At 36.0% G+C, this 21,921-nt stretch overlaps 1 protein-coding gene across 4 annotated transcripts; it reads right to left on the bottom strand.

Moving 5' to 3' along the window:
* Window positions 1-1,658: 1,658 nt before the first annotated feature.
* LOC114722714 (probable GTP diphosphokinase RSH2, chloroplastic) lies at window positions 1,659-20,007 on the bottom strand. 4 transcript variants are annotated; one of them, XM_028908806.1, is made up of 18 exons: window positions 19,582-20,006; window positions 13,370-13,428; window positions 13,166-13,297; window positions 11,569-11,709; window positions 9,649-9,705; window positions 9,272-9,366; window positions 9,000-9,132; window positions 7,681-7,854; window positions 6,578-6,768; window positions 6,356-6,422; window positions 5,762-5,895; window positions 5,311-5,377; window positions 5,122-5,184; window positions 4,789-5,033; window positions 4,569-4,695; window positions 3,726-3,818; window positions 2,756-2,941; window positions 1,659-2,212 (listed from the first exon to the last, which is right to left on the bottom strand). In XM_028908806.1, the coding sequence occupies exons 1-18, from the start codon at window positions 19,928-19,930 to the stop codon at window positions 1,922-1,924; spliced, it is 2,604 nt and encodes an 867-aa protein (XP_028764639.1). In that variant the 5' UTR covers window positions 19,931-20,006; the 3' UTR covers window positions 1,659-1,921. The 4 variants fall into 4 exon arrangements, with proteins under 4 accessions (XP_028764639.1, XP_028764638.1, XP_028764641.1 ...); XM_028908805.1 differs by having other exon boundaries at window positions 4,569-5,033; window positions 19,582-20,007; XM_028908808.1 differs by having other exon boundaries at window positions 4,569-5,033; window positions 13,166-13,301.
* Window positions 20,008-21,921: the final 1,914 nt, after the last annotated feature.

Raw genomic sequence — 21,921 nt, 5'->3', positions numbered from 1 at the left:
ATGTGGCAACAGAAAAAGGAACTTCTTGTCATTCATGGCTTTAACTATTATGGTTGGCTTGATGCTAAACTGCATATGATACTGATCAGGGGAAAAATGCTGAGAAGACGACATATAGTGAGATGGTTTTTGCAGACTTGTTTCTGGACGTTAATTAAGAAGGTTGTGTGAAATTTGATTGGTTAATTGTATATTGTGTGTGAGGTTTAGGTTTGTATAGTTCAAGTAATTTAAAGTAAGGCGTTTGCAATATCCACATCTTCTTACTTTCTACTTGTATTAGTTAGGGCTTCTTTGGATTAACATTGGCAAGCGTGACTTTTATCCCAACTAACCTTTGTAGATTGAAGTTGGAATTAAAGTCAATCAGTATAGTATAATTTATATTTGGATAGAATTTTGTAAAAAAAATTAGTTCAAGAGAAACTTGTTTGGATGATATATTGAAAAGTCAATTTTAGAAAGTTTAAATCTGAAAAAAAGTTAAAGTTAGAAAAAGTTGCTTCAACTTTAAAGGACTTTTTAAGGGGGAAAAATCAATTGCAACCAAAGAACATTATTTTTTCCATCCAACTAAATGTTTTTCCGTCTCAGCTAATTTTTGAGACTTCCAAGTGGTATGTTTTTGACCTTGACTTCCTAATGGTGATTCAATCATGCACTTATCGTTCTAACAAATTGGGAATTAAAACATGGACCTAGCGCTGAGAAAAGATTACTAGCAGAGACATTAAATGAAATATATTATTTGTGTACTATATATTATTTATTGAGTCAACATCATAAATATGCATTTTAATAATTTGATCTTGTTTTTGAAAGAATTTCACTAATAATAATAAATGCAAACTATTAAACCTAATATATTTTTCATAACCTTTTCTATAATACGAGTGTGGGAGGCATATATTACATAATTATCTACCTTCAGTAGTCAATGTAAGAGCTTTTTTCCCTAGTTAATATAAAAGCTAAATAAATAACTGTAAATATTAAAGAAAATTAGTTAAGTTAATTATTTGTAATAAATAAATATTGTTTTTCCTAAAATATCTTTATTAATAATATGGATTAGAATTATCATTTGATGAAAACTCTTTAAAGATACAATCACCGTAGGATTACTTGGGAGAATAAATATTAAAAAATAAAATAAAAGGTCTTATATTTAGACTAAATTAAACATCTAGTTAGCTCTTATATTCAACAAATTAAATAATGTAAAAAGATTCGAGTTATAAACAAGTATTGCTAAAATATACTCCATGATGTTACATGATGGTGAAATACGATACACGTATTGTATCAGATATCTATAAGATACAAGCATGCTAACATTTTTTTAAGTATAAAAATGTCACTTAATGTAAGCTCCAGTGCCGCTAGGTTCTAGCAATGCCCTTATTAATCTCAGGAATATAAGATATTCATCTCTTTTTCTTTTTTTCTTTTTAAATAATGAAACTGATCTTTTGAAATTTGCTCGGCCAAGACTTACCCAGTTGTGCCTCAATCCTATGGATGCGCTTGAATATTTCCATAAAAAATAATACGACACCCCTTTCCTCTGTTTCTCCCTTAATTGTTACGGTATTTTATCGTCTTCTTTGTGAGAATTCACATATATTTGTTAACCTTCCAGCTATAGCACCCTTGTGTTATCATAAAGAAGGCTTTAGTATGATCCTGAGCCGATAAATAGCATATTAGACATTGGGAAGAACTGTCTTATCATTACTCATGAGCTCTTATATACAAAATGATACATATTTTCAGTGCTGTGTGTAAATCAATCCTAAAGCCTACATCTTTACTGCCAACTCAATAACATCAGACATTTTTTTTCTTCTATTAAATAAAAAGGAAAAAAAAAATCATGTGACATCAACCTTGCCCTTATATGTAACCCATGAAGAATTATTTACATCTTCACTTCCACAACATCACCATCTTTGAGCTCTGTACTGGGCAATACCAATTGGCCATTAACCAAAACCAACTTTCCCTCCATACCAACTCTCTGAGCAGCATCAGCAGCTGTGCTACCGCCTCTCAGACTCAAAATTTCACCATGAGGCCAGCATATGATCACCACTTCCCCAAGGTTAAGAGCACCAGGCGAGTCGACAGACTCTCCACCAAGCTTTTGTGTGATGCTTACTTCAGACCGCAGCTGCTCTTCCCAACAAAGCATCGTCCTTAACAATTGCACCTAAAAAGTGAATATAACCATAAAATTAGAACTTGAAATGTCATTGAGACCTCCACAGTCCACCTTGCTGTCACTCGGCTCATATATGGGAAATTAATCCAATTCCATTGACTTGTAGACTCTGGTGTTTGTGTTCATAGGGGAAGGGGTAGTATGGAACCACTGCAAAATGCAGTTTAAAATTTAAAGTTTATTAACATAATCACCGCCAATATTACTGCAAAGAAGTATATTATGGGATTTCCACTGTACAGAGCAACTAATCAAACCAGCACACAGCAACTTTTCATTACATGTGAATGTTTATAACCGACTAATTCAGTTTCTCATATCTAAATGTCAATAGCAACAGTGGAAGAAAACATGAGTCATTCTCAGGGAGTGAGATAAGAAACATAAGAAAATGTATAATTCTCAGGTAAAGCATTTATGATATTTACTGACATGTCAAGAAACAGTGAGTGAATAACCATGAGCAATTTCCAAAATCAACATAAAGTGCCTGAAAGAGGCAAGTTTTTTTTTTTTTTTTTAAAAAAAGACCTTGTTGTTGATGCTAGATTCCGCAGGAGTTAATGCAACTGATTCTGAGTTTGGTGTAGATATAATACTATCAACTGGCCTGCCTTCGAACACGGCTGATACAACAGTCCAATATTCGGATTCTTCTTGCTCTGTAAAATTGATGACCTGAATGAAAGTTGGCAGGAGGCGGCCATATTGGTCTTGCTGCAAGTATAAATTTTTTCAGTACCCTGCAATAGAATCTTTAACAACAACCTAAAGAACCAAAATTCATCGCCTGAATGACATGCATTCTAACTTCAGGAGAACCAAAGTTGGCAGGAGGAGCCCATATACATACTCCCTATAGTTTCATGGCACAATCTAACTTCGTTTTCAAAGGCACAATGTTTTCCCTCTTGTATTATTTAACTCTATCAATCTGTAAAAGGAGACTCCCCCTTCACCTGACGAGAACAAAGAAGTACTAGATGCAAGTATCATATTATTTGTATTTAGAAAGATGATTTTAACCGTCAAAATTTATGTTATGTACATGAAATTTGATTTGTGTTTTATAGAACAAACAAGTGCATGGATCATATGATTTGGGAAAGTGAGGAGCATCATCAGCTTTTAAATTCTTACAAAACAAGAAAAGGCGACTGTTGACGACTATGGTTTGACCATCCAATTGAGGATGATAGGATGAAGAATAAGAAAGCTTGACTTCATATAGCCTAAAAAGTTTCTTCCAAAATTTCCCACAAAACGAAGAACATCTATCTGTCATATTTTTTGGAAAACCATGCAAATTCACCATATTGTAAATATGAATACAGTTAGTGTGCAAAAGGCACTGAGTTGTACTGAGAAATATGCACAGCATGCCTAAAACAGAAAATTTCAACAAAAACAAAACCCTAGTGCATTGCCTCTAGATATAAGATAACTGGGGGGAAAAATTAAGATAGGAAACCATATAATTTAGATTCTTGGCTGAAAATACCTTGTGATACATGCCATCTCGACATAATATGTACCTCTCCAAGCAGGTACACCAATCCCCATGTCCAGGTTCACACCACCATTCATCCGACACCTAAGTAGGCCAGCAGCAAGGGAGAAAGCTATGTGATTTGAAATAAAATACAAAAGAGATTGTACCAAAATAAAATACCAAAAAAAACTAAGAAGCTAAAATCCTATTTTGGTCCATCAAATATATGGTATTTTTCAATCCAGTCCCTCACAGAATTACCTTCCTAATTTTTTTGGCAAACTAATTATCTTTTCAATTAAGCCCCTCATTAAAATTACCTTCCGAACTTCGTCTTTCACAAATAAAACCATTGTAATGCTCTTCTATTCATCTATTGCTAACAAAATTCATAGTCAATTCACATATTATATAATGCTGACTACATATGAATCTATTACAAATATTTTATGCCATAACATCTTTTATTTTCGCATGTAGTAGATTGACATGAGGATATTATCAATAACTGTTTCATCTGTAAGGGAACAAACCAAGAAATACCTATATGTAAGAGATCAAATTTAAGAATACAATTATATAAGAGATTAAATTAGAAATTACTCCACCTGTGGGAAAGGAAATTAAATCACTAAATTGACAAATAATCTATTTGTAAGGAATTGAAGTGGGGTTCAATCCAAATAATAATAAAATGGTAAAGATTAAATGTCTTTTTATTGAAGCTATCAGATCAGTTCAGGAATATCAATAAATTTAAGACCATATTTTTTAGTTGTAGAAAATCTTTAATTAAATAACTTTTAGACAACTACCAAGAGTAGTCAATATTCAGGAGTCAGGAAACACAACCTTTTTGTACAGCTGTGCATAAGCTTCCCATCGCTTAATCTGGGAAGACCTTCTGTTGGCCACTGCTTCTGAAGCTGCTGACCCAAAGCTGACAGCAACAAGCAATTCTCTTCCCTCCTTTTCTACTCTAAGAAGTAATGGGAGTGCAGAGTAGCAATCGACCATTGACATGCCCAAAGAAAAACAAAAAAAAAAAAAAAAAGAAGAAGATTGTATGTACCTGATGATCACAGCAGCAAGCAGGTGGCTTCCTTCTACTCTGAGGACAGGATGCCCAACCTTCAGTGACTCATATTTACTAAATAAAATGTTATTTGAAGAATTTTCCTCCATTATATCTTCGGAGAAATAGGAGGATGCTTCTATTTCAGATTCATCCATGCTGTTTATGGTGGAAAATGGATTTCCAGTTTCCTTGTATAGCCAATGTGCAGCAAGTCCGTGTTCGGCATACTCATGCATCCTCTAGTAGACCAAAATAAAAACCAAAAACTTCAAGAGCTAAGTATGAGCAAGTAACCTAGAACAATTAAAGCAGAAATATTTTTGGCACCTGTGTTCGTATTTGTACTTCTAAAGGTGAGTTGTCGGGGCCTTGTACTGCTGTATGCAAGGACTGCAATCATGAAATGTTAACTTCCACTAATGAATAAATAGCTACATTCTTAACATTCATGTGTAAGAGCAACAAGACGATTATTTCAACTTTAGGCCAGGAGAAATATTAAAAGGAAAGTCTAACCTGATAGCCACTAGGCTTAGGATTGATGATATAATCATCAAATTCACCATCAATGGGAGTCCAGAGCCTGCAAGAGGTAGGCCAACATCAATTATATCGCAATATATGGTGCAAATAGTTTTATTTTAAGTAATTCGATTTCTATGAACTATAGGTCCAAACCCCTAATATTACTCCCTCTCTTTAAAACTGAAACAGTGGCCAGTGACGTGAGTCTAAACCGTCTCACTGAAATTCAAAATTACAAAAAGCTTAGAAAATAGAATGGAGGGCTTCCATGTTATATGCTGTATTTAAAAGTCAGCCACTTCTCAGTACTTGGCAAAAATATTGACATCTTTGTCAAGTACAAGATTATGGTATCAGCATAGGCTTACAGCAGCAAAATATCATGTATCTTCAGGTTAATCTGGCTGGGGCAAAAAAAAAAAAAAAAAAATCGACCTTCAACCTGTGTACAATTTCAAGAAGATTGTAACAACACTGAATTGCAGGTCCATGTAGAGTTCCATTCTTGTCTCCCACGACTACTCTTAATGCTCGTGCATCATATACTTTATCAATACCAACATCCTTTCGCTTCATCTGCATTATATAAAAACATGATTTTGACTATGAAAAGGGATTGATAACTTGAAAGAAATTATTTAAGATTACCAGTGCAGGCAATACCCCAGAAAAGGGAAAAAAATCCAAAGTAAGACGCATCAAATTTTGTCCATCACTATGCATAGATTAATGGAACACTGAATAACAGAAATTTAAAATTTTCGTCAGAAAAGTCTGCATAATTATTCTATTTCCATTCACTGCTTTTACTTTGATTTCCAATTTCAATTTTGACAGAGTTTCTTTGTAATCTCTGACATCATGCTCTCCTGAGACCACTCAAAGAACCTATCGTGAAGTCCTAAAATAATTTCATATCCCTACATATCAGCAGAGTTTTCACAACTAATTTATTTATCTATAAAAATAAAAAGTGGGATGAGGCTTGTTATTGTTGTTGTATCTATAAAAATCAAGACATGAACGTTGTTAATACCTTGCTATAAATACTATATAGGCTTTTTAATCGGCTTGATAATGTCACTTCCATTCCTGGAACATATCTGCAAATATAGAAGGAGACTATCAAGAGCAGAGCAGCAATGCTGATAATGGACATCACCAAATAAATACTGTTTCACCACGGCCAACATAAAGAAAAGCAAGCCTATCAGAATGTACAAGCCCGAAAAAAAAAAGAAGAAGAATCAGGACATACGAAGTTGATATAATAAGTTCCCGTTCAAGTGCTTCCTCACAAATTGCCAATGATGTCAAAGCTAATCCAGCATCCTGAACCACCTTAGGCTTCACACAAGTCTCAAGACTGTTCCCAATACTGCTGAGAAAGGTAGCTCGTTTTCTCCTATCTAACAGTATATCAAATGGAACTACAGCCTCCAAAAGATCCTGGAAGAAAAGAAAGGGGGAAACAACTGATGAAATTATACACATAATTACTCTTACCCTTTTCCCTGGATATGGTAAGTGTTGAAATCACTACAGTTGTTACACAGAACTTCATCATATCATACGTGGAAACATTAAGCTTAGCTTTGCCATAATGTAAGGAGATCAAGTTATTTCTATTTTCATTCAATTGTTTTCAATTTATTTGTTTCTAGTTAGTTGAGATAAAATAAGTTTCCAGAGAACTCAAGCCTCTCTCTTGTCTTTGACATCCTATTTTACTACCATTCACAAAAATAAGTTCAACCAGAGAATATTAATACTTTGTATATCAAAAGGATAAAAGAAGGAGGATTGCATCACTGGTGATTGGTTGATCAGCTTGATGACTAAGGCTGTTATGAGGATTAAATTTGAAGAACTTAACTCCGAACTTGGAATACCAAGCTTTGGGCTGTTCTAAGGATTCAATCTATTTTACTTCCTATGTTTTATTTAAGGCTTATTTATTTTTAGCTAGTTTAGATAACTCTTTTTTAGTTGTTTCGGATTATTGGGGTATTCTACTTTGATAAGGATATAATTAGTTATAGAAAATAGGAATCTTAGGTAATTAGAGTGTCAGAAAATTTATTATTACTTTTAGTTTAAGCCTTATCACTATCAATTATTCTGATTTGACTAGCAGGGTTTGTTTAACTTTTTTATTTAATATAGTTCAAAAGAAAATCAAATCATGAATTTCTTACAACATATGTGCAGTATTGTCAAATCATTTCACTTTAACCATTACATTAAACACCGGCCTACCCGGAGGGCAACTATCAAAGGAAAAGAGAGGAGAAGGAGAGCAATAAACCTCATTGTCACCCAAATACATGTAATGAGCTTCTGCACAAGAAACCTTCTCACCTTCATATTTGAGACGTCCTCATTGAACATCAAGGATTCATCAGAGGAAGTAGAACTGTTCTTGTCCAAAGGTAGCAGGCCTCCTTTTGGAGATAAACTTCTCAGGTTTCCTGTTCTGCCCCTGGGGCTCCACATTGAAGATAGTTCTGCCCTCATCTTCCGAAATATCTGAGGCTGATGAAAATACATGCAATGCAAAAGAATGGCAAGTTCAGTGCCAATTCTGACACAAAAATACCAGTCTTCTGGTCTTGCTGTGAAAACAACAGAACTAATTGGCTTATCAAGAACAATCTCTTTCCTTGTTGGAGAATAAAGAAGGCTAACCAAGATTTGCAAGAAAAAATACCAAGAGAATATAGATTCCAAACTTCCATGTCCCAAAAGAAAAAAGAACAATATTACAAACAAACGAGACTGAAGTTCTGTCCTTTCTCCCCCATTCAAGTTTGCCACCAAAAAAAAAAAAGGAGACAAACAAACGGAACTTCACCAGCAAGTTGAAGAGGAAACGGAAAATTATTGGAGAAGTATGCATCAAAGGAAACTGATATGTCATAGATATGCTAGTAAAAGCAGAATGCTTCTTACCCAAGTATACTCCTGAAAAAGTTTTTTTGAGCCATCACCCAATTTTGAAGAACTTAAAAGTTAAAAATCCTTGTGGACTAGATTTGGGAGGACTTGATTGACTCACATTCACCATTGTTAGGCATTCCAACTAGTCAGATTTAAGCCATAATAACTTTACATAACCTTGCGTCACAACGCAGTTACCTCTGATGGGAAATGCCATCGCCATTTAGTTGACAGGCTAATGTTTTATGACCCTACATCCCTTTATTTTAAGATCTGCAAGAAACTTTCCAACTAAATAGATGAGGGCCTTTTCTGGTGCGCATTCAGACTATTTAGTTCACTGTGCAATATTTTGCCATGCCATATTTTCAGCACCGAATCCCCACTGTTTAGTTCGTAATGAATTTCACTCCCCCCCCCCCATTCTGCTATCTTCTTCCTTTCTGTTCTCATTTCACCTAATAAGTTAATGAACAAGGGGAATGGAGACCTTCATGCTTATCTGCTTCTCACCTCAAAACCAAGATTTAATGTCAATATTGATAATAACTAAGAATTAAAGGTGGCAGTAGAAACACAACCAGAAATCCATTTCTACCATAGACATTTCTGACCAGAAGCAGGTTTTGCCAAACGCTTAGGAGCACTTACCCTTCACTAATGCAAGGTTTTGTCTTATGAAAACATGTCGATACAAAAAACCTTGTAACAAAACAACAGAGATGAAACTATTAGCCGACCTGGAGAACAGCAAAACATAGATCCTCCAATTCAGCTTTCAATGCCCACAAACCCAATCTAGAAGCAAGTGAGCACCAAATAATTAAGGTCTCCTCTGCAACGGCTTGAGCCTTTTGTAGTGGCAGAGCATAACTGTAAAGGAAATATCATCAGCAAGAAACAACCAACACAATAATAATACAAAGGAAATATCATTAGCTAAACTAAAAAATTGCACATCACCAATAATTATGTATGAAGCCTAAAGACTAAAGAAGTTTAGAGTCAGTACATAGTTCTCATATTGTGAAGTCGATCTGCAAGCTTGATCAGCACAACGCGTGGATCATCAACCATTCCCAAAAGCATAACTCGTAAATTACTTGCCTAATAGATTAAAAATTCAACACATCAGAAAATACTATGTAGTTAATTCCCAGTAAAAGAATATTTTTACTTTCCACATGTCAGATGTGTACAGTTTTTTATCATCTCAAATTAATCAAGCATTAAACAAAATTGTGGGATCATTCTCCATTAAAAGATAAAATATCTAAGTGAAAGCCAGAGGAAAATGTATTACAATCTGCCCTCACATACAGATATTGACAATAATCATGGGTGTGAGCTATGTGATTAATTAATGCATAGGTCATACACATCCTTTACCTCTTCCTCGCCAAGGGCACCCTGGTTTACATTCACCCTTCGATGCCTGCGTAAGAGCTGGAAAACATAATGTAATTAGAGGGGACTTAATAGATACACAATGTCATTATATACCCTATCTCAAATCAAAAACAGTATGAGATCAGCTTAGTAAGATACGGACACTATTGGAAAAAAGAAGAAGAAGAAGAAGAGGAAACCAGAGGTGTGAAGACACACTCTAGCCATCCAAGATGCTAGAATTCTCCCAAAACAACTCTACTTTCTCCTGCGATCTTTACTCAAACTCTTCTCTCTTTTCTAATGTCCCTTTATAACCAAATTACCAAATACCTACCCGTCCTAAAAGTAACACGTGTTCTCCTTCCCTCTCAACCCAAAACCATTACATAACTTTCACAGCTCTCCCAGCTTCTACTTTCTCCACTGAGCTGTCTAGCATAAACCTTGAATAATGCTGGTCCATCAGTACTCAAAAAAGATACAGAAAAAGATGAGTTACATGACATTGAAATACAAAATAATGAAACATCAGAATGCATATCCATCAGTGAAACCACCATACTAAGTAGTAACAATCCCTCTGAACCCTCCCTGAAAATTTAGCAACCAGGATGGGGAAATCATCTTATTTTAGTACCTATAGGTAGCCTATGCTACTCAATGTATGACTTAGGCATTCCATACTAACTTGGTTCCTGTCAAACACCGGCTGAAAAAAGAGTAAGATTAACTATATTTCTTCAGCTTTCTTCAACTGAAGTCAATAAAAATCTAAAACTTCATAGCTAAGTTCCTTCCAACCTAGATGTCTTCAAAGGTGCATTTGTTCTCACCAATTATTTGCCAAGTCCGCACATATTTTGGACCTCCTCCAGATACTTAAGGTACAAAATCAAAGCATCAAGTTCCTTATGATCTCCAATGCCGAATGTCATGTTGTTGTTGACCAGATATTTATTACTATTTATTACTATTTCTCCCCCTTTTGTGCGATCCTCTTCCCTACTCCCTTGTATAAATCATGAACAGTTGCTGAATGAAATAAGATGAGAATTTTCTCACTTAGATATAGGCTGAACTAGATGCCCAGCAAGGAATTCTAGATATATCTTCCTGCTAGTAATTCATATTATCCATAATAGTTGTACAAATAATATCATATTACACACTTCAATACTTCTACGGTCTGAACACAAAAATTATAATGTAAATATAAAGATTCAAAATAACAAAGTCATACTATGAAATGAGCTCAAATAATTTCATCGAATTTAGTCTGATTTATTTGTGATAGCATCAACTATACTATAAATATCAATAAACTCAATTATTAAAATTTCTCAGGATACTCTTTTGTAGCTTCTAGAATCTGTTCCTTAGTTCAAGTTCCCTCTTACTAACCAGAATCAAAGAATAACTTTATTAACCTTTTTTGATGAAAAATAAAGGAAAAAGAATGGGAATTGCAGCAGAATAAGCAATAGGATAAATTCAGATAATAATTCTTTGATGAACTTCTAAACTAGATAATCAAAGAAGCAAAGCTCTCCATTCCTCCCACTGTCCAGACGTGGCGTTCTCCAAACAGACAATTAGTTGAACATAGGAGTATCTCATATATAATACCACACCGTAGAATGAATGCTTCATACCAAAACATTTGAAAACCTATGACTACCAAGATCATGCTTGCAGCACATGGGAAAAAACAAAAATTAAAAATCAGAGGCCTAATTTAAAGAATTACTCCCACAAGTTATGAATTTCTATCCAAATTCCGCATTCCATCCACATTTCATTCTCCAAGCAGATGCTTAGAAGATTGAAATATAAAGATTGGCTGAAGATGACAGACTAATATGTGACACCTCCTCAAACCAAACCATAATGAAAAGGCACTCATAGTCCAAATGATACCTGATTTATATAACTCAACCTAGAAACGCCAGCTACCAATCTAACCACATCATCGCCAAACTCTTCTTCAATGTCTTGCAGACTTTGGCATGTATCATCAACCACATCATGGAGAATACCAGCCACAACCGTCTCAACAGCCTGAAAAAGAGCACAGAAGTCTCAAGCAAAGGAATCTGCTTTAAGTAAACATGGTTTGACCCATAAACTTTCACTTAAATAGATACTTCAAAACAGACCAGAAACAGAACAGAAATAGTTGAAATATTAATAAAGTCCAATCCAAAGTAGCATAGTTTTGATCTAGCTGTTCAACAATGGTAAAGATAACTAGGTCACCTAACTGATAAGCATAAGATATGATGTAGATATATCACAATCCTGTATATAATCTTATAATATACAAGTTGTTCAGCACAGAAAAATCAATCTATCCACTGGGACCTCGCTGCTTACACCCTATTACAATTAGATACTCCCAACACAATGAAATAGCTTCTCGGCACACACAAGTACATACATAATTTTTCAGGATTTCCTTCGAGTCACTTATCTGATATAATCATCCCTCAAGTTAAGTATTTAAGAAAAACATAGGAAAAACGGCTGCAGCTTTATCTACACTTTACATCTTTCCATCATTCCCTAACCCTGCAATTAGGGTAACTAAATCAAAACAAAGTTTAATATTGAGTATCTGTTTTGAACATTGACAAAGTCATTAAAAAATAATACGATATAAAAATGACCAAAAATATGTTTTCCATCTCGCAAGACAGTCAACAGCAAATGAATCAAGCAGTTTAAATAAACACAGTCTGTACAATGGCAGAGATAATTCCCATTATCTCTGTACAAGGGAAATGGAAAATAATACGATAACATCTTGTTCAATAGCTCAGATTAAAGGAAAACAATGGCAGAGATAATTCCCATTAGGAAGCTCTGTACAAGGGAAATGGAAAATGATGACCTTAAGGGGAGTAGCCTGCTAAGCCAGTGAGTTATCCTGAATAATGACTTGGGAAAATATTTCAGGAAAGAATTGAGAACTTGTTTTTCAAAGAAATTTCAAGAATAAGTTAGAAACATTTATAGTATCCAAGTAGATGGCTAGAATAGAGAAGGACTTAGGCAGGTTTTGGGAGCTTTGTGGAGGCCTAGCCCCTTGAAGTGCAAGAAATATTCCTTTATTTTGATGCATTCCCCAGAAGAAGGCGGTATCTCTGTTGATTTATCAAGAAGAATTTCAAGATTTCCATAAGGTTTTTACATAAAAAAGGGAAAAAGAAAGTAAAGGAAAATAAATTTTCAACAAAGAAGAAAATCGAAACTTTGGGTGCTTGTAAGTAAATATACTGATTAATTGACTAAGTGTAGTATTAAGTTCAACCTTCTAAATCTCTTTGCTTTTACTATTACATTTTTTGTGATATGCCAAAGTAATGTCCTTCAATTTCAATTTTTTTTTTATATATATAGATGTATCAACCAATCAACTGCAAATAGAATAAGAAAATCCTTGCTGAAGAGAACATAAATGGACTACAAATTCTGCAAATTCAGAGATTAAATAGCTACTAAGAATAGTGCATACTCGTTTACCACTTGATGGGACCAAAGCCGCCAAAATTCTTCCAGTATGAATGCAATGTGTTAAATAAGGTTCTCCTGTTTTCCGCTTTTGTCCATGGTGTGCTTTTCTTGCAAAAGCAATAGCCTTCTGCACCTGCCTTCACAAATAGGGTATGTTAATGATGTAACACAAGAACAAGTCACAAAGCAAATAGAGGCAATAAACCTTCGCATCATTGAATACAGGATAGCCTGTAATGTCAACTCCATCCTGTATAATAGCACCTGCATGTTAATAATTCATGGCTGTTAATATATGCCATGATGAAATTTATGTAATTACAAGAAGCTATTAATTTTCAAAGCCACCCCTACAATTTTCCTGACTAAACATTGATTATACATTAGTCAACATTTAGTGTCACGTGGTTAAGTTGAAATAGGCCATATCAACCTTTTCCTAGATGAATTTCTTAAACATGTTAGGTCCATTCATGTTGGAAAGGATTCTTTGCAAATAGATACAAAGTTATCACATAGAACTTGATAGATTCTTCACAATAAACCCTTAGTTCTTTGAGAAGTCTTCAGATCTTTGTTACATTAGTAGGGCTAAGGCTCTATACTTAGTTTCAACACTGCTTCTAGCAACTGTAGCCTGACTCTTAATTTTTCATCTAAGCAAGTTTTTCTATCCATAGGTACAGTAGCTTGAAGTGAACTTCCTGTCAAAACTAGATCCCACCCAATCAGTGTCACAAAGTATCTCAATGCCACAAGGCAAACCTTAATAATTCTATGGCCAGCCCCAGGGTGAGGGCAGCCCTGGTATAAATCAAAGTTGCTTTGCTCCTATAATCACTACTTACAAAGAAACTAATATTAGGTCTTATGTAAGTCAAGTAGATAAGTTTGCTTGCAGGTTTCCATGTCAACATCAAAAAAGGGAACTTTCTTCAGAGAATTTGCTCTTGTAGTTGGCTCCATAAGAGTGACAATTGGTTTACATCACAGGATCCCATTCTCACTAAGGATTGTACTTCTTTTGGGATATAGTGCTGCGTACCTAAGTGGGATGGAGAACCCTACCCCAACAGCTAGCTATTGAGGTGGGAGAACCAACCTACTTAAATACCCCATTAAGAATCCCCTACTACTCAATATGGGACTTCATATCCCATACAACAAAATCTCTATCATGTGATAATTTCCTTAGAGGATCCGGCTGCCCCAATACCAAGAAAATATTGAAGAACTCCATGGTCTTTGATTTGAAACTCTTTGGCTAATTCACTTTTGAGATTCTTAATTTCTTCAGCATCAACCCCAGTTACAATGATGTCATCAACAAACATGATCAAAATAACTGTCTTCTGATCAGCAAACACAGTAAAAATAGTGTGATCTTTTCATTGAGTTTAACCTTTGGTTTTTACAGCCACAGCACCAAACTATAACAAACAAACAAACAAACAACAAGCCTTATCCCACTAGGTGGGGTCGGCTACATAAATCACACGATGCCATCGTGCTCTGTCAACAACCCAATCCTTAGATATGTTGTTGATTAGGAGGTCTCGTTCAATGACCTCATTCAGCGTTCTTCTCAGTCTTCCCCTGTCTTTTTTTATGGGACTCTATCTTGTTTGATCCACCCTCCTCACCGGGGCCTCCAAAGGCCTTCTCTGCACATGTCCAAACCATCTTAAGCGATTTTCAACCATTTTCTCTTGGATAGGTGCCACACCGACTCTTGTCCTAATCTTTTCATTTCGAATCCTATCTTTTCTTGTATGACCACACATCCATCTCAACATCCTCATTTCTGCTACTCCGACTTTGTGCTCTTGTTTTCCCTTTATTGCTCAACATTCACTACCATACATCATAGCTGGTCTTATAGCAGTCCGATAAAATTTTCCTTTAAGTTTCTCAGGTACCTTCTTATCGCAAATAACTCCGGTAGCTTTCCTCCACTTTAACCAGCCAGCTTGTATTCTATGAGAAATGTCTCCATCAATTTCCCCATCCTCCTGTATAATGGATCCTAGGTATTTAAACTTTGATACTTGAGAAATAATTTGCTCTCCCATCCTCACCTCCAAATCCCTATTACCTTACCTCCCTCCAAAATCACAATGCATATATTCTGTTTTGTTCCTACTCAAACGGAAACCTTTCGACTCCAAAGTCCTTCTCCATAACTCCAAACTAGTGTTAATCTCTTCTTTTGATTCCGCCATAAGAACTATATCATCCGCGAAGAGCATGGACTTAGGGATTCTTTCTTGAACAGGTTTAGTTAGAACATCCAGAACAATGTTGAACAAGTACGGACTCAGAGAGGATCCCTGATGTAGGCCAATCTTAATAGGGAAGTCCTTTGTCTCCCCCCCAGGCGTCCTTACACTGGTAGTTACCGCCTTATACATATCTTGTATGACTTTGATATACGCAACCCGTACACCTTTCTTTTCCAAAGCCTTCCACAATACTTCTCTTGGCACACGATCATAAGCCTTTTCCAGGTCAATAAAAACCATATGTAAATCTCTTCTTTTACTTCTATATCTCTCCATTAACCCCCTTAGTAAATAGATTGCTTCCGATGTGGATCTCCCTGGCATAAATCCAAATTGGTTTTCCGAAATAGAAGTCTCCAACCTCAATCTATATTCCATCACTTTTTCCCACAACTTCATTGTATGACTCATAAGTTTTATCCCCCTGTAGCTTGCATAGTTTTGAATGTCTCCTTTATTCTTGTAAATAGGAACTAAAATGCTTTTCCTCCACTCATCCGGCATATTTTTAGAGCGTAGAATTTCATTAAAAAGCTTGGTTAGCCACGCCTCCCTCTCATCGCCCAAACATTTCCAAACTTCAATAGGGATACCATCAGGCCCAACGGCTTTTTCTTGAGAGCCGCCTTAACCTCTCCGATACGTATCCTGCGGTAGAAAGCCAAATTCCGATCATCTTTGTTAATTAGCAAGTCCTGCAAGTCCTGAGTCGCATAATTGCTTCCCTCATTAAACAACTTGTAAAAGTAAGCCTCCCATCTGTCCTTAATATCACCATCAGTAACTAATACTTTACCATTTTCATCCTTTATACACTTTACTTGGTCCAGATCTCTCTTTTTCCTCTCCCTTTGCTTCGCGATCTTGTAAATATTTCTTTCTCCCGTCTTTGTTCCTAACTCCTGATAAAACCCTTCATAAGCTTTAGTACGTGCTTCGCTCACTGCTCTCTTTGTCTCTTTTTTAGCCAACTGATACTTTTCCTGGTTCTCTACACTATTGCACAAGTGTATGGCCTTAAAACAATCTTTTTTCTGTTTGACTTTCTTTTGCACACTCTTATTCCACCACCAAGTCTTCTTATCTCTTTGACCAGGACCTTTGGATTCTCCCAAAATTGCTTTAGCTACCAAACGAACCCTTGAAGCTATCTCTTCCCACATCATGTTTGCATTTCCCTGCAACTCCCAATTCCCTTCCTTCAAAAGAGTCCTTTTGAATAACTCCTGCTTCTCTCCTTTTAACTGCCACCACTTAATCCTGGGTTTTGTCACTTGATGGTACTTTTGCCTGGTACTCTTAAAACATACATCAAGGATAAGTACTCTATGTTGGGCACTCACCCCGTCTCCTGGAATCACTTTGCAATTAGTACACAATCTTCTGTCCGGATTCTTAACCAAAAAGAAATCAATCTGTGATTTTGATACACCACTTTTGTACGTGATTAAATGCTCCTCTCGCTTCTTAAAACAAGTGTTGACAATCTTAAGATCGTATGCAAGAGAAAAATCGAGAATAGATTGTCCTCCACTATTAAGCTCCCCAAAACCAAAACCACCATGAGCCCCACTAAATTGTCCTGCTTCTTTACCAACATGTCCATTAAGGTCCCCATCGATAAAAAATTTTTCTTTGAGTGGTATGCTTTGAACCAAGCCCTCCATATCTTCCCAAAACTTATCTTTAAGGTGTGTCTCTGCCCCAACCTGAGGTGCATAGGCACTAATGATATTGATAGTATCCTTTCCAACAATTACTCTTAACGATATTATTCTGTCCTCAAACCTTTTAACCTCTACCACGTTTTTTTTCCATGTCCCATCAGCGATGATACCAACCCCATTCCTTGTGCTCACCTTTCCTGTGTACCAAAGTTTATACTCTCCAAGTTCCTTGGCAGCTTCTCCAGTCCATTTGGTTTCTTGGAGGCATAAGATATTAATCCTTTTGTCCCTCATAACTCCTGCTACTTCCATAGATTTCTCATTTAACGTCCCAATATTCCAAGTGCCAAATCTAATCTCATTCTCATGAACTAACTTCTTTAGCCGCCTCTGTCCAAGAGAGTGCGGTAGCCCTTGCTCATTTAACACTACATCCGGACGACGATGCAGCGGCTCTAGCTCATTTCTCACTGTACTCGAGCCATACAGCGCATCACATCTGGGCAACGACCTAGCATTAGCATAATTACTTCGTTGATCCATGTTCATGAGATTCGACGGGTTTTTACGTTGGCTGTCGAGGGCCTAACACAACCCTCCTCCTTTATCCGGGCTTGGGACCAGCTATACTCAGGGCAATTTTTGAAGGCCATTCTGAGACTTGTTTAACAGCATTTTCTTGGATTTTATTTTGAGGAACCGTTACTAGCACTTCAACTGGGTAATTCCAAGGAGCCATGAACAGCATTATCAAAGACTAAAGAAGTTTTTCCTTGTATTCTTTGATATTGTTTTAGTCTTTTCATGCCAGAACAGCCATGTGGAGCATCTCAGAACAGTTTCTTAAGTGTTTGGGATAGTGTCAATACTTTGTCAATCAAAATAAGTGCTTTTTTACTTCCCCCCCCCCCCAAAAAAAAAAAAGCAGATTCAGCATTAGGCTACGTCATCAGCTCATAGGAAGTTGCAATAGATCCTCAGAAAGTGAAAGCAATGATGCAGTGGCCCATTCTGACCCCCTCAAACAAGTAAAGTCATTTCTGGGCCCACCTACATACTATAGAAGGATCATTGAGAGGTATGGAGAAATTGCAAGGCCCTTGACACAATTCCTGAAGCAGAGCAACTTTTCCATGGACAAGTGAAACCACCAAAGCATTCCAACCATTAAAAGAAGCATCAACTATAGCTCATGGGTGAATCAAATTCTTCCACGCATGGCAAAGGGACTGTTCTTCTTATGCAACAAGACCTGGACATAGCTTTCCACAATAGAGCCTTATCACCAATGCATGCTTCCCTCTCAGTCCACAAAAAGAAGCTGCTCACAATTGTACAGGTAGCAGAGCAATGGTACTTATACTTTGGCAGAAGGGGCTTGACTGTGATGGGTCAGAAGATAAGACTTCATGCCAGCACTTTTGGTTTGTAAAACGTACAGGTTACGATAATAAAGTCCAGCGCAAGAAGGGAAAAGAGAATGGGGCAACTGATTCTCTTTCAGAGGACAAGCAGTACAACTTTTCAAATGGCTGTTTCATCTCCACTCACATGCGGCAGCACATCAAGGAAGCGTCGCACTAAGATGTAAACTCACCAGCAATAATCATCCAATTAAACCATGACGGTACCAACGTGTCCAAATACAGCGGGGATGAACAAACCTTGAGAAGAATCACTCTTCCCTTGAGATAACCCCAATAAACCTTCGATCTGCTTATTATCTAGCCTTTACTCCACCAAATAACAAAATTTTCATTTTACATTAATTCTTTAGCCACATCTCAGGTTCCAGGCCACAAGGTCAGGTGAAAATAAATCACTAATATTTATACCAAAGAGTGAATTTTAAATGCTTCGAAATTTAAACGCGGGGCTCATTTACACCTATAAAAACTAAGAAACCAGAGCAAACACAAGATTTCTGTTTGGGAAAGTGTTGAATGACAGCATCACTCATCAAATTGGAGAGAAAAATCCATCATACCAAGAGTCAAAGCTTCAACTATTCTTTCTTATCCTACAAGTAATTCACAAAACTTGTTCTGCAGGACATCTACAAGATCAAATCAGCTAGTCATTTTTAAAATCGCACTAACCCCGCTAGTTTCACCCAACCCACTCATCTTAAACAACTTTTGGATTGTCTACCTAAATTAATTAACCAAACATCCTTGATGGATTTCAACTGGACGCTATTGCTCACGTAGAAATAATGTAGGAGTCAATTATGTAGTTATAGAAAAATGATTAAATTAATTTGGTTAGATAATGATCATTAAATGGTTTTAGAATCTGAAAAATACCCCTAATTATCTAAACTAGCCCAGAAAGAAAATTGCATAAAAAAAAAAAAATTTATCCGTCGAGCATTATAAATACGGGCGACGAATTCTGCTTCCACTATCGATTCCGAAACCGAAATAAGCAAAATCTAAACTTAAGGATAAAGAAAGCAACCAAATCACCTGGCTGTTCCTCCAATTTGGGCCAAAGGAAATCAACCTTAGTGGAAAGACAAGCCCCCGAAGCGATAGCCACAGCGGTGACGGCCACCTGCGTGATGGCGGAGGAGACAGCGCCATGAACAGAGCCGGAGCTATTGGCAGCCGCGGCAGCAGCGGCAATCACATTTTCGGGAGTAAGAACGGAGGTCAAGGAGGAAGAGACAGAGAACTTGGGAACGATCGAGTGAAGCACACAGCGGAATCGGGAGGAATTGCGAAGACGAAAAGGGTGAGAGGGTTGCAACCTATGGAGAAAAGGGGAAGTCGTCCTGTGGAGGAGCATGGCGCACCGTTGGCATGGTGAGGGCATGCTGTGTGGGTGGGTCTCTGTGAGTATTGCTGGTCGTTGTGGCAGTTATTTTTCCCGGCAATAAAAAGTACGTTTGAGAGAGGGAGGGAGGGAGGGAGGGGTGAATTTGAACGAGTGGTGAGAAAGAGACGGAGTTCAATAGAAATCTGGTTTTGTTTGGTAGTGGATTATGTCTGGTCTGAAACTATTTAGGGGCTCCTTTTTGTCTGGGATTTTTCTGGAAAATCCATATTCATCTTTCTTGTTTTCTTTTCTTTCTTCCCACCAAATTATTGTTTTCCCCTTTTAGGATACTAAATAATTAGTTTATAAAAATTAAAAAATTAAAAAATAAATTAAGTTAATTATGTGTAAAAATATCTGTTGGTTTCTAAAATATTACTTGATTATTTACTACCTTCAGTTCTTAATGTAAAAGTTGGTTGACCAATTTGATTAGATTAAAAAAAATTAGTTAAGCTAGTTATCTGTAATAAATAAATATTTTCTTTTTTAAAATATCTTTACTAATCATATATATTAACTATAACTACTATTTGATAAAACATTTAACAGTGTAACTATTACAAGGACTAATTTTAAAAAATAGATAAATATAAAAAATAAAATTAATTAGAGTCTTATATTTAAAATTAAATTAAATGTCAAACTAATTCTTACATTGAGGATCGTAGTACATTGTGAACTACTTGCAAAAGTAACTCTTTTAACAAGTGTAATTAATAAAAATAATTTGAATAACAAAATATAAATTTAGTAAACAATTGGATAAGAGTTTTTGCATCTAGTAGCAAAAAGACAGCCTCCACGAAATGGCTCAGTAGGTCTGGAATTATTAATTCAGATCTTCAAAAACAACTTGATCAAGACAAACTATAAAAAGGCATGAAAACTCGTGAAAGAGAGATCAAAGACCATCAAGGCTCACCAACTTTTGTAGCAACTCGGGCAATTCTAGGCCATTCCACCGCCATGATGATAGCTTGCTGCGAAGTCTGCAAGGGGGAAAAAAAAAGCATTAGCACTAATACACTTTTTTAATCCAAAAATGTACCAATCATATAAATTAGGAAATGGAATCTGAAAGTTTTCACCTCTGCAAATATGGAAATTCTAAAGCCTTTGTTGTCTTCGCAAATGCAGAGATTAATAAGCCATGAAAATGCAAACCTCTTTAACAAAATTTCAACCGAATTCATATAACAACAAATGCTAAATCCCCGCAGTCCTTGTTGAGGTGCCGCCACGATGCCACCATATAGATCTCACATCCGGTGGTTGAATTGTTCCAATACCTGAAGCAGATGAAAACACCGAAGAAGACGATGACGTGGAAAAACTTTAGGTACTGTTTGGTACAAGAGAAATGAAGAGAAGGGGAGGGAAAAAATTTTTAATAAGCTCTGTTTAAAAAATTAAAAAAGTGGGGTTTTGAAATTATAATAAAAATAAAAATTAATATAAAAAAGTAATAAACATTAATTAAAAGATTTTAACCTTATTTTTTATTTTTTTTTAAAATTAAGCTTATTAAAAAAAAATTTCTTCTCATTTTTCTTCGTACCAAATCAAAGGGACCCGTGGGAATTTTTCGCAAGTGCAAAATCGACGCGGTAATGTGGGTGCTTGATCAGATGTTATTCAGCGCCACATCACCCTCCTGCCAGCTTAAAGGACTGGTATTAATAATTGAAGAAACAATAAGGATTAAATAAAAAAAATTTATAGGAACCTAATTCAAAAATTAGATAAAGACTCACAGACTAATTGTTCGCATGATTTTTTAATGAAAATTTCAATGTGGTCCAACGAATATTTAACTCGCATTTTTTTTAAATATAATTAAACATATGCAAGAGTTAAACGTCGGAACCTAATCTGAATGTGGTGGTGATGTTTGACACTAGCTGTTAATGAGAAAGCAATTTGATTTGTGAGTGCTAAATAGATGCTGGTAATTCTTAAATAGTTCACCTGCGACTTGCAGCCAG

This window comes from Neltuma alba, unplaced genomic scaffold (assembly GCF_004799145.2).
Source record: "Neltuma alba isolate B1F8T4 unplaced genomic scaffold, ASM479914v2 tig00012105_pilon, whole genome shotgun sequence".
In the NCBI taxonomy this organism is placed as follows: Eukaryota; Viridiplantae; Streptophyta; class Magnoliopsida; order Fabales; family Fabaceae; genus Neltuma; species Neltuma alba.
The sequence above is the reverse complement of the archived record's forward strand: the minus strand, read 5'-3'. Positions and strand labels throughout refer to the sequence as shown.

Coding starts and splice junctions, on each gene's coding strand:
- LOC114722714 (XM_028908805.1), bottom strand. CDS start 19,930: ATGCCCTCACCATGCCAACGGTGCGCCATGCTCCTCCACAGGACGACT. Junction 13,298..13,369: donor CTGTATTCAATGATGCGAAG/GTTTATTGCCTC, acceptor TTGTGAAGGCAG/GTGCAGAAGGCTATTGCTTT. Junction 9,133..9,271: donor CTTCACAATATGAGAACTAT/GTACTGACTCTA, acceptor TTTCCTTTACAG/TTATGCTCTGCCACTACAAA.